This window comes from Microchirus variegatus (genome assembly GCF_963457635.1).
Source record: "Microchirus variegatus genome assembly, chromosome: 12".
In the NCBI taxonomy this organism is placed as follows: Eukaryota; Metazoa; Chordata; class Actinopteri; order Pleuronectiformes; family Soleidae; genus Microchirus; species Microchirus variegatus.
The window spans coordinates 23318195-23331598 of record NC_139813.1 but is presented as its reverse complement, the minus strand read 5'-3'; the positions used below and the strand labels follow the sequence as shown (position 1 = coordinate 23331598).

Sequence of the window (13404 nt, the reverse complement as noted above, 5' to 3'; positions counted from 1 at the left end):
AATAAGTATAAAGATGAAGAACTGCACTTTAATCCAGGACGGTTGTGTCGTCGGTGTTTTTGATGTCATAAATATTTGACTAATTCAAAAAGGAGCATTCTTACCGTCTTTATTTACTCCTGCTTCGATAATGCAGGTGAAGTTGTCATGGACAAGGCAAAGTGTTACACCGGGTTTCTTGAAGAGCTGTTTTGTTTGGGTTTTTTTCTCCCAGTAACTTTTCCTCGCTACGACAACGCCTAAAATCAAATGGAAAAACAACAACAAAACTAGGGTTACATTCTCAACATGGTACGTTTATAACAGATGAGAACTTGAAGAGAATTGAATTGTTCTTACAAACAAGGGAAATCCACAGAAGCCCGGCAAACTTTGAGGTCATTTTCCCTTTGATTTTAATTAACGTCCCAGTCAAGGAGTCAGATCCATTCGCGCCTGCGGAAGATTTCGAGCAGCTTTGGTTCCAGAATCAGATCTTACCTTCCTCTGTTTCCGAACATCAGCACTGTTATGTCACACACAGTCGAGTTGTCTGTCTTTGTACGCTGCAAAAACAGAGTACAAGATATTTGTCTTGCAAATCCACAGTTCATGTAAAGCCATGAGGGGTGGATCCAAATGCTACTGTCCCATGCAAATTTATCCAAACAACATCACACTTCAAAGGACACACACTGGACATGCTTGTTTGGCGCATCATTTCATTTAACTATAACTGGTGCCGTGCCCGTAGGACGTATGTATTCCTACAGTGGGAGCTGAAGAAGATTTTTCAGTGATGGTAATGCATGATAAGGAACGTAAAGGCTAACATAATACAAACACTGTGCCACCTCATTAGTCACAACATCTAGCTACGCTAATGCTAATTGAAAAAAAAAAAAAAATTGCGTTAATGAGGTTGCACAGTTTTTGTATTATGTTAGCCCGAAGCTAATGCTAATCGTAGCCTCGCTACCTTACCTTTAGATACAGGCTTGCCGCAAAGTAGTAGCATGCTAATGCAAAATACATTTGTGCTCGCATATTGGTGAATGGACACCTCGTCGTTTCAGTATAACACCATGTTCTGCGGTGAACCGTGTGAAAGTGTCTCACCCAGGTCAGCAGCCCCACCTCCCCGCTCCACACAGCGCAGCCGCTGCTGATGAGCCGCTGCCTGCCTGGTGTCGTGTGATAAATCAGCGAAATTTTAATTCCTCCAAAAAATTTGAAAATCAAGGATGCACACCATGATGGACGTGGTGGCAGTGGCGGCGGCACCAGCAAGCAGCAACTATCAGCAGAAGAACTTGATGCTCAGTTAGATGCCTACAATGCCAGAATGGACACCAGCTAAAATAAAGCTCCTCCGGATTGTCGTCCTTCCTGGCTGCACAAGAGCTGTCGTCAGAAAAATTTTACACTTGGTTGTCTTTGTGTGATGGAAGTTATTGTTCAAACTTCTTTTAAATGATCTGTGTTTTTTACCTTTTATGATTATGATGGTAAATTTCAAGTCATTCCGAGATACTTTTTGTTTTTTTGAAGAAAGTCAGCTCACTGTCAAAGTGCATCGCGGCAAATGGGCCATTTCCTGAATTTCAAAAATTCATTAAAATTATTCCTTATGAGGTTTGCAAACATTTTCAACAGATCCTTGTTCAGGGCCATGCCGACTATTATGATGGTAAATTTCAAGTCATTCCGACATACTTTTTGTTTTTTTGAAGAAAGTCAGCTCATTGTCAAAGTGCATCAGGGCATTTCAAAAATAATCTATCTATCTATCTATCTATCTATCTATCTATCTATCTATCTATCTATCTATCTATCTATCTATCTATCTATCTATCTATCTATCTATCTATCTATCTATCTATCTATCTATCTATCTATCTATCACAAAACTAGTCTTTAGTGATTAATGCAGAGCGGAGGGGGGGGAACAAATCTCAGAAATTGCCGATTCACACTCCAGTCCAGTGGGTGGCGGTAACGCGCATTCAAGATGGCTGCCAACTCCCCTTAAACTGAACAGAGTAAGAAGAATGGCGGAAGAAGACGAGACCAATGGAGAGCATGAATAAACACCGTTGACCTACAGTGAGTAAAAGACGCAGCTTTTTGAAAACTATTGCGCAGCGTTAATGACGAACACACAGCGTGAGTGTAAATGGAAAGTTCGTAAGTGTTGAGAAGCGATTCAACTGACATTTCCCATAATGCTACTGTCCACGGGCATTTCTGTCAACACCAGACTCCCCTTCAAAAACCCTACAGTTTTTAATGTATGTATGTATTACAGAGCCAGGGAACGATTATTTACACACGCGAATAAATGTCACATATCGTGGATGACTGATTTTTAATTCGGCATTATGTTACACGTGAATTTTTATTTGAATAATCGTTTTTTGGTGAATGGAGGCTGGTATGATTAATATGGAAGCCAAACATAAAATAATTGTTGAACTGTTGAATTATGAGGCTTTTGTTTTTTATTAAACTTGATTTAATGTAGTTACTGTGCTTACATTCATTACATTTTTATGTAATAGCAGGTTCAGACAGGAAAAATAATATAATATAATCACATAAGGCCTCTCACTTGATGTCCACCCCTTGTTTTGTGCAGGTTATGTCTGCAGTTTGTTTGAGGAGGGTGCTAAACCATGCAGCGAGAGCTGTATGGGCCGTCCGTCCTTGTTCCCAGCCTCTAGCATCACAGCTCCTCAAATCCCCCGTCTGTTCAAGCGTCCTTGCTTTCTCCAGGAGATGGTGTTCACACTCCACAGAAGCAGGTGACACAGAACTTTCTCCTGCACCACGGAAAAAGAAAAAGCAGGACGTCCCTCTCATCAGCATAGGCCGCAGGATCCCGGAACGGCTAGTAGAGTTGATCGGTGACTCGGGAGAGAGCATGGGCACCATGCATCGAGCAGATGTGCTCAGAATACTGGACGAGCGTGGGCTAAAGCTGGTGCTTGTCGATAAAGACAAAGATCCGCCCGTCTACCAGCTGATGAGCGGCAAGCAGATCCACGAAGAGCAGATGAAACAGCGGGAGAAAGAGAAAGCAAAGCCAGGTACAGTATGTGGCGTCCTGTACATCACAGCTGTGCACTCAGGCCGTACAGAGATTGTTATGGTCGTGTTGTGTTGTCCACAGCTGCTGTGCAGGTGAAGGAGCTCGCCTTTTCCCCCGGCATCGCGTCTCACGACCTCGCCACCAAGCTCAAACAGGTGCAGATCTGGCTGAAGAAGAAGCACCACGTTCGGATGAGTCTGCGAGCGGGACGCAAGGACTCCACAGAAAACTTGGTGAGGTGGAGGAGACTTTTAGTTCTTTAAACCTAACAAAGAAATCATTAAAACTTAGTGCATTCATTCATGTTTGGTTTGTGGGCAAAACAAGACATTTGAGAACATCATCATTTCCAGGTTTGGAGAACACCGATCAACATTTTCTGACATTTTCTGGACCAATCGAGTACTCGAGAAACACAAAAACAACACGTGTGTTTGTATGTATACCAGATCTTTGTACAATTGCTCTAGTATGACCAGTATTTTATAGCTATTTTCTGTTATTTAGCACAGATAAACTGCCACGTACTGTTCGGAAATCCGAACATGTATGTTTAAATTAGTCCATATCCTGATTAGGACGGCAGCTAACGATCAATGTACTTGTTTGGTCCATAAAATGTCAAAAAATCACATGGAAATGATGTTCTTGAAAGTCTTTGTTTTTGTCCACAAACCAAAACAATTCAGTTTCAATGATTTCAGTGTTAGGTGGAGCAAAGAGATCGCAAAATCTTAATAATCGATTAAACATTGCAGCCCTAAACCTGATTTTAATTTAATAATCGTGAAGGATTATAAAGTGAACATTTCTTTCAAATATCAACACGGGAAATCTTCTTCTCCCCCAGGACGCAACGTTGGAGCAGATGGTGCAACAAATGGAGGTCATGTATGGATTCGTGATGCCGCCGACCGTCATACGTGAGGGTAAAGCGGCCGCGTGCGTCCTCCGTCCGCCCTCGGCGAAGGAGATTGCGAAAAAACGAAAGACGTCTCCAGGCGACTCCAGTCCGAAGGGCGCTCAGAGCAGCGAAGAAAAGCCCGTCGGCACCACGGACACAACAGAAGAGGGACCTGCTGCAGCGCAGTGAACTGACGGAAATAAAACAGTTTATCACAACTATCAAGCGTCTCCATGAAGCAACACTTACCGTATGACGTACTGGAGGGTCCTGGCGTCACGTGTTTTAAAACTGGAGCTGAAATTGTTGCAGAAGAAATAGCTTTGAATGTGAACGGTCAAAAACACAAATGGCTCGATGACAACTGGGACAATGTGCGCTTTCCCATGCTGTTCAGCTGGACTACGGGGAATGGATTTGTCGAGTAAAGCGTGTCCGCTAGGGCTGAACGGTTCATCGCCTTTTTATCGAAATTGTGTTTTTAGCTATTGTTAAAGTTGCTATTTTAGGTGGTGTGCTAATGTGATGCGACCAAAAGCCAAAAAAAACAAAACTTCAGAAACAAAACTTTCTGAAAATGAGAATAATGATGGAAAAAAATTGCAATTGCAATGTCGGTCAAAATAATCGCAATTAGATGTTTATTCAAAAATTGGTTCAGCCCTAGCGTCCACCTTTGCTTGGGGCAAAAACGGCATCAAATTGGTCTTTCACTATAAATTTAATTTAGTTTAATGTCTGATTCTTTTTCTTTTGTACTAGCTACCCTCGCACCACGCGTTCCAGTTGTAGTCGGAAGTCGGATTTCCAACTCGGAAAGTCAGAGCCAACCTCACAAACCACAGCTACTTTTACGCGTCGTTTTACTTTACTGCGTTATTTGTTTCACATTAAGTAAGGGACGGCACGACACCACTTTTTTGTGTCCGATACCGTTATGGCAAACTCCTGAGTATCTACCGATACTGATATTAGTCCGATAGCGATATCGCAAACTACGATACTGTCATTTTCAGACCGTTCATGAGGTATAAAGCGGTCAACAACACATTTCAACATAACACAAGTATTTTTCCCAAAAATTAAGTAGTAAAGAGCCCAAACATGTCTCGGCTAAAATTAGCTTTTGCTGATTTGTATTTAGATTTTTGAATTGCACCGGATTTGTCCGATTGTGTGTCTGTGTGAGCGAAATACCGTGAAGGAGCGTCGCGATTGTTCCCGGCTCGCGTCACGTTAGCCTCTAACGTCAACCGGAACACGGTCAACTCGGCGGCGCTGACGTCATCCAAACTCCAGACAACTATTCACCAACAGAGACTGTGAATTGATTAAAACAAAACATACACCAAACAACACCAGTGCGTATCCTTTCTCTGCTTTAATCAAGATTCATCTTTGTTTTTATTTTTTATTTTGTTTTGGTAAAAAATAAAACTGAAAGCAAATTTTGGCATACGGATACATTCACTTGTCACGGATAAATGTGTTCAACGCTTGACCTGACACTTTTTTTTAAACACCTTTCTTCAAATCAGCAGAGATTTGTATTTATATACTGTCCCGGGAACTGTTATTTATTAATTATTTATCCTTTTTAAAACTAGAGTCATACTTTTCCCTATACATAGAAAACAAAAGAAGAGTGAGAACTTGAAAACATAAAACCACCTTTAAACCCCGCCCACCCACCCACCAAAAATAAAATAAAAATCTTTTCCTAAATCGTGTTAAAAACAAACAAACGATGAGAACAGAAGCACCTGAACTAGCGCGCGTGAACCACATTCGTCAATAGGCCTCGAGGACTTTGTAGGAGGAGAAGGGTTTGACAAAGTGATAGTCCAGGTTACCGCAGTGAGGACACTGCTGGACGTTGCTGTACTCGGAGAAATACTGCATCCCCACGCGGACGTCCACCACCGGCTTCCCGCAGTGTTTACAGTTGAGACGAGCCTGAAGAAACACACACACACACACACACACACACACACACACACACACACACACACACACACACACACACACACACACACACACACACACACACACACACACACACACACACACACACACACACACACACACACACACACACACACACAGGGAGGACGAGGTCAGGTTGCTGGGCACATTAATACATTAACAGCGGTTAACAGCGGTTAACAGCGTGCGTGACGTCGCGTTTACGTGACTCCCGATTGTCAAAATGAGTCTCTAAATTAACGCTAAACTTTGGCTAAACTTTTAAGCTGGTTATTTATAGCGCTGCGCTTTTCGTTTAATAAACAGAGGACTCCAGTTCAACTGTAGCTGCGCTAATGGCGCTAAAGGAGCTAACGCAGCTAACGGAACCAACTGGTAAACGGTGCCTGGACTCCGGTGCCGTCGTGGAAACACGCCATGCGCTAACGTGCGTAACCACGTTAACAAATGACACGTTTCCTTGACGACTGACCTGAAAAAGATGTGCGTGACATCATGTTTACGTGACTCCCCATTTGTTAAAATGAGTTTCTAAAGTAACGCTAAACTTTAAAAACAGAGGCACACATACGCAGTTACACAGGTTCGCTGGTTATTTGTTGAGCTGCTCTTTTCGTTTAATAAACAGACCGCTCCAGTTCGACTGTCTGTGCACTAGCGAAGGAGCAGACGCAGCTAACTGGTATACGGTAAATGGACTCCGATGCCGAAGCACGTAAACATGACGTCACGCGTGTCTTTTTCCCGTCAGTCATCATGGAAACGTGCCGTACGTTAACACAAGGTACACCAGACTCCTGTGTTAAATATTGAGATTTTAGACATTTCCTCTGGCAATTGTTGGGAGATTAACGCACGTTTGTAGGATTATGACGTTATAGTACGCACAGTATCGCCTCAGCTAGCTTGGAACCTCGCCAGAACAGGTAAAAAAAGTAGCTTAAAAGTACCTGATACCAGGTAACACTAGCATAGTGGAAACACTATAGTATAGTGTAAACTAGTAAACACTAGCTTACTATGCTAGTGTAAGCTAGCATGCCAAAACTTGTGGTACGCTAGCTTCCTCTGGTGGTGGAAATACTTTTTCTACTGTATAAACCAGGGTTCTTCGTTTGAGCCTCTAATCCAAACAAATTAAATCATTATTCTACAGATTGAGCACAGTGTCTAGCGTCTGTACCTGGCAGCACGGCGAGGCGGCCAGTATATCGTACGTGTACATGGTGCCCAGCTGGTGCCAGCTCCCGTCCCAGCGCGACTTGCACTTGATGCAGACAATCTTGTGGACGCCTTCTAGACAGTCCACGCAGATGGCGTACAAGTGCATTAACCTGCCTGTAGAAGAAAGAAAGAAGGAAACCACAGCGACAGAATTTAAAGAAAATAACGATAGATTTTACGTAGAAAAACAGGATATGATACAAACAGAAAAAGCACTTTATTTATCCATGGTTATCCACTATTATTTAGTGCAAAAAAATGATTTTTCTAGGTGTTTTTATAGATTTTCTTGGCGTGCTTTTCTTGTTTAATGATTATTGTTGTTGTTATTTATACAGTAGGCTAATGTAATATATGCATTATTATTCTGTGACTCTTAACCAGGTGAAATGAATGAAATATAAAAAAATTTTTTTTAAGAAATCTCAAAAAAGACCTCAGATTTTTTCAAAAAACAAAACAATACATGTTTTTATATGACATTTAAAAGCTGAAAATTCAATGAACTTAAACCATTGTTTTTGTGAGTTGTGTTCATCTACAATGTGATATAACGTAAAGTCCCGGGACATTTCCTCAGTAAATAAACAATATCTTCCATTTTTTCCCAACATAAAATGAGGCAGTTTTGAAAATCAAACCTCACCGATTTAACTAAAAGTTAAACGTTAAATTCCTATTCAGCCCGACACAAAAGTTTGAGGAAAATAAATAATAATAAACGCTGACCTTGAAGGTGACACGGGACGTCGTACTCGATCTCGTCGTGGCGCGACGGGCTGAGGAACAGCGTTCCGTCCACCAGGGGGAACTGCTCGAACACGGGCAGCGCGCGGTGGCACAGCGCACAGTTGACCACGTTCCTCTGGCTCGCGCTGAGCGCCGACAGGATGAACCTACGGGTGAACAGAGCTCAATCTGAGAATCAAACCAAACGTTCAGACTAGTAATCGTAATCTCGTCTCTCAGGATTATTAGATTACTAATCAAAGACTAAGTTAACACACTGACTATTTTGATAAATCCATCGAATCAGTTTGAGGGGTTTTCATTGGTGTTCGAGCGAGTCGTCACCAGCAACTATTTTAGACCTCAGTAAAAACAGCAGCATGAGAGCAGGCAACTAAAACAGTGACGGTGTTTTCATCCAGTTTTTTAATATCACTGGAGGTGGCTGCTTTAAAAATAGTTAAGAATTACCAAGTGCACACAACATTTATAATGTTCTTCTGTAAAACATCACCACACTGATTCGTTTTTACGTCATAATAACCATTAACAGCACCAGGGATGTTTTAGGAAGGTTTTAGGCCAAAACATGCTGAAAAAGTAGCAGCTAACCACGTTTAACTACAGGAAGTGAACCTTTACTCCTTAGGTGTCAAAATCTGATATTGAATGATGACACATTTACTTTAAGTATTTACACTCGATTATAGTTTATAGTTTCCAGTGTAGTTTAAAAGTTTAAATTGTAAAAATCAGTTGCCGATTTCCAGAAGAGTATTAGGGCCACATAGGAGTTCTGACTTTATTTTCAGAATTCTGACTTTTTGGAGTTTAAACTCAGAATTTCTGAATTGAAAACTCAGAATGTTGACTTTATTCTCAGAATTAAAACTAAATTTTATTTAACTGAATTTAAACAGAATTTTATTTATTCTCAGAATTCTGACTTTAAACTCAGAATTCTGACTTTTCAGAGTTTAAACTCAGAATTTCTGAATTTAAAACTCAGAATTTTGACTTAATTCTCAGAATTCTGAATTTAAAACTCAGAAGTTTGACTTAATTCTCAGAATTCTGAATTTAAACAAAATTTTATTTAACTGAATTTAAACTGAATTTTATTTATTCTCAGAATTCTGAATTTAAAACTCAGAATTTTGACTTAATTCTCAGAATTTTGACTTAATTCTCAGAATTCTGACTTTAAACTCAGAATTCTGAATTTAAACGAAATTTTATTCATCTGAATTTAAACTGAACTTTACTTATTCTCAGAATTCTGACTTTAAACTCAGAATTTTGACCTCTGAGAATAAAGTCAGAACTCAAATATTAGTTTCCTGTGTGGCCCTAATCCTCTTCCGTACCGATTAGATCAGATTTGTTCACGTAAACATGATAAAACACATGTTCCTGCCGCTCTGACCTGCGTAGCTCCTCCCCCTGGCCGGCCTGGGCGTCGTCCTCCATGCGGACGTGGTAGGTGTTGAGCTTATGTCGAGGAATGTGGGTGAGGAGCTCCGAGAGGTCCAGCCTCCTCAGGAACTGAACCGGGTGAGGGTGAGCGCCGTCACCGATGCTGCCGGAGGTGAGGCGGTGGTGCAGCGGCAGAGCCAGGGACAGCGGCAGGGGAAGGACGGAGCCGGGGTCCAGGTGAGGACCTCCGGCGCCGGCTCCCACCGGGCAGCCGCCGCTCCTGCTGAGGGCTCCTCCCATCAGGAGGTGCTTCCTCTGCGGGTCCATGTGGACGGCTGATTTTAGAAACTCGCCCAGCTGACGGGAACCCCGCAGACCTGCTCCTGCGCCTCCTGGTCCACAGGCAGCAGTGGGCGAGAGGGAGAAACCGGTAGGAGGGGATTGTCCAGGAGAGTCACAGGGAGATCTCTGAGGAAGTCCTGGAGGACAGGCTCCTCCTGCAGCTGCTCCTCTCTCTATAGAGTTCTGCCGGTCCACTGATTGTCTACGAGGTAACTCCTGACTCGAGGCTCTGTGGGATTGTTTACCTCCTCCTCCTGCTGCTGCTCCTGCTCCTGCTGCTGCTCCTCCTAAAGTTGGCTTACTTTTCTTAAGCTCCTCAAAAAACCCGTCCCCAGAACCGACGGCGCCTCCACATGCGCCAGTCCTGCCCGCGCTCCTCTCCGACGGCTTCTTCTTGCGCTCGTCGTGCATGCGTTTCACCTGATACCAGTCGGTGTCCTTCTTCAGGTGACCCTGTCCGCAGCGGCACGAGCAGAACCTGAAGGCCAGGTCGTAGCCCTTCTTGGTCCACATGTTCTGCCGGCACTGCTTCTCGTTCCAGGAGCGCGCGCGGCCGATGCAGTTGAACTGCACGAGGATGGAGCTCTCCCACTCGTAGAAGCACTGCAGGTGCATCCAGTTGCCGTACGGGCAGAGCTCGTTGTTGCAGAGCACGCGCTGGTACTCGTCCTTCTCCAGGTCGATGGCACGGCCCAGGCTGCAGCCGAGAGGAGTCGCACACTGGACCTCTGAGGGAGCACAGGGGATTAGTTAACATTTTACAGATTTGCAAAAGGAACCAGGTCATAAAAATGGAGAAAAACTTCTATATTTTTCTATTTATAAAGCTGGAACGAGCACATGTCAATTAACAACTAACACCCTAGTTAGTATTTTACTATAATAGTTGCCTCTTTTGTCCAGTCATACAGTATTAATCACATTATGTAAACATGTACTAGGTGTTAATCTGATTATAATGACCTGTTGGGAGTTTTCACAGCAGTCAGTGGACGTGTAATCATCGGGGGAATATGCAGGGAATAAATATTCTATTAGCAACGCGTGTTTATGACCTAATCTGAGATGATGCTAAATCCAGAATGAGGTCAATCATGGGATTATTGGTGTCAGTGACCATCGATTACTGAGCATAAAATATGGTCAATTAACAAATGATTTGACTGATTATACAGAACATTATCAACTGTATGTTTACTACACTTCTTTAAAAACAAAGTTAATTAGTTGGATTACTTTACAATTATAAATTACCAATTGTTCAGTTTAATGATTTTAATGGTAAAATAAGTTGTTGTTTTAACACATGATTCCATATGATAGTTAGCTAATTAGCTAGTTCTAGCTAGCTAGCTAGATGACAATAAACTGTTGCCTCTCTTTTCAGTGAAGTAAAATTTTAAATGATACGTGTTTGTAAACGGAATATCTTTATGTTTTGTAAATAAAGCAAGACATTTGCAAGTACTAAAATCAAAATAGTATATTATTTTTATGACATAATTAAGAGGACAAAGGTAATATATAAAACTATTCTGTTGCTTTTTCTATTATAAGAAGATATACATCATATACATTTAATTTAATTTAATCTTAAACATGCAGATTTGGGGAATAGGCAAATTGGACACTCCTTCCATATGATAGTTAGCTAATTAGCACGTTTGCTAATTAGCTAGTTCTAGCTACACTTCTTAAAAAACATAGTTAATTTGTTAATTAGTCGTGTTACTTTATAATTATACATATATATATATTTACAATTATAAATGACCAATTGTTCAGTTTATTGATTTTTAACAGCAAAATAAGTTGTTGTTTTAACACAGGCTTTGTTTTACTAAAACATGAAGCATGGGTTTTCAGATATGGAGCGAGGTGGTTTTTCAAAATAAAAGTCTATAAAAAAAACTATATTTGAAATATTAATGGGACAAAGCAAACTGTTTTAGGTGACTGTGCCTAAAACAGTACTGGATTATGAATATGAGCTTGAGTGCGCGGACAAGCGGTGAGATGTCAGTATTACCCCAGGAGAAGGGCCACAACCACAAACTGGACAAGGTACGACGCGTCAGGAAATCAAGGGAAACCGAGGCCTGCACTTCAACTGCAACAGCCATCCATCATCGACGTGGATGTAAAGATAACGACGTGCTGCGATGTGTCATTACACACACCCAGATACCACATTTCACAACAAGGAACCTTATTTTCGTGGCTGATAAGTAGCTAGGAGCTCGCTGCGCCGAACTCCGTTGACGGCTTTCACAAGTGTACGATTGCCTGCGTGTCAGGGACAACCGGAGCCAGTTTAAGCATGTCTGAATCATTTCCACGAAATATTTTTAGTCACTTTAAAATTCGGCTTGCATGGGATATCCATAAATTCAATAATAGGTTAACTTTTATAGCCGTAGTTCCCTCCCGTAATCTCCTCGACAGCAAACACAACACTGAGCCTACAAAGCTACAGCATAAACTGTGATTTTAGCACCGATTAGGATTGGCTACTTGCTAGTTGACAACGACGATGACAATAAATCATTCCATTCATGCTAGGCCTAAAGTCGTGATGAGCCACTACGGGCTACATTCGGGCTAATAACCGAGGAAGCATTAAAATGCCGACATTTTAGATAGAAGTTTGGTGCTGTGCTCTCTCCAGGTGGGGCAGAAGTGCACAGTGGGCGGGTAGAGGAGTGTGGTGGGGGTTCACCGTGCATGTATGTGACAGTCAGGACGGAGCTTTCCTGTGGCAGGAAGGCAACAACACCAGCGACCTAACTTCTGACACGACCACACATTTGTCCGTTTCCGCTGTGTCTTACCGCTGGTGCGCTCGGTCCTCGGTGCAGCAGCCGCTGAAGCTGAAGCTGAAGCCGACGCCGAAGGCGCCACGGCCGCCGCGGCTGCGCCTCCTGTTGCAGCGGCAGCGGCTGCAGTAGCAGTGGCGGCAGCAGCAGCAGCAGCACAGGCTCCATTTTCCTGCTCATCTCCGCTACTGTTGGTGCGTTTGCTTTTCTTTCCCTTGTTGTTCTTCTGGTTGGGCATTGTACAGGATTCGGATGTCAGTGTTATTTTCGACCTCTACCAGCGGCGGCGGCTGTCAGCGCTGCCTGACATTTCCGTGGACTCCATTAGTGCAGCGGTTCCCTGGTGGTTTTTTTTTTTTTTGTAGTTTATTTGTTCTCCTTCGTTTCTCTGTATTGTTTTGAGTCTCCTCGTGGACGACAGGGAGGTTTCCGCGCTGCACGTACAGCGAATAAATTACCTTTCAGGGCGAAGGCGTGTCCGTCTCTTGTTTTGATTCCTGCTCTGCTGTTTTCTTCCACCCCCTGACGTCACAAGACCCCGCCCCCCGCCATTGGCTGTCAAAGACTTACGTTGCGTTCAGTGTCTGTAGCAAAGCTCGGATTTTACCCTTTCATATAGATATTTCGATAATTAGCTAGTTTGACAATTAGCTAGTTCTAGTTCAGTGATTAGCTAGTTTAGATAGATGACAATATACTGTTGGCTCTCTTTTCGGTTTAGTAAAATTTAAAATGAAACGTGTTTGTAAGCGTTTTGTAAATAAAGCAAGACGTTTACAAATACTAAAATCCAAATAGTATATTATTATTATGACATAATTAAGAGTACAATATATGTATGTATATATATATATATATATATATATATTTCTAGCTAGCGAGATAGATGACAATAAACTGTTGGCTCTCTTTTCACT

General features: G+C 42.3%; 2 protein-coding genes across 2 annotated transcripts; one reads left to right on the top strand and one right to left on the bottom strand.

The window, feature by feature from the left end:
- Positions 1-2049: 2049 nt before the first annotated feature.
- On the top strand, positions 2050-4163 carry mtif3 (mitochondrial translational initiation factor 3; the record flags this gene model as incomplete). The annotated part of the gene is made up of 4 exons (XM_083898611.1): positions 2050-2085; positions 2618-3068; positions 3152-3303; positions 3921-4163. The coding sequence occupies exons 2-4, from the start codon at positions 2621-2623 to the stop codon at positions 4161-4163; spliced, it is 843 nt and encodes a 280-aa protein (XP_083754737.1). The 5' UTR covers positions 2050-2085; positions 2618-2620.
- Positions 4164-5714: 1551 nt separating this feature from the next.
- heca (hdc homolog, cell cycle regulator) lies at positions 5715-12952 on the bottom strand. The gene is made up of 5 exons (XM_083898352.1): positions 12503-12952; positions 9340-10399; positions 7914-8080; positions 7144-7298; positions 5715-5930 (listed from the first exon to the last, which is right to left on the bottom strand). Exons 1-5 carry the CDS (start codon positions 12723-12725, stop codon positions 5766-5768), a joined length of 1770 nt encoding a protein of 589 aa, XP_083754478.1. The 5' UTR covers positions 12726-12952; the 3' UTR covers positions 5715-5765.
- Between the last annotated feature and the right edge of the window lie 452 nt (positions 12953-13404).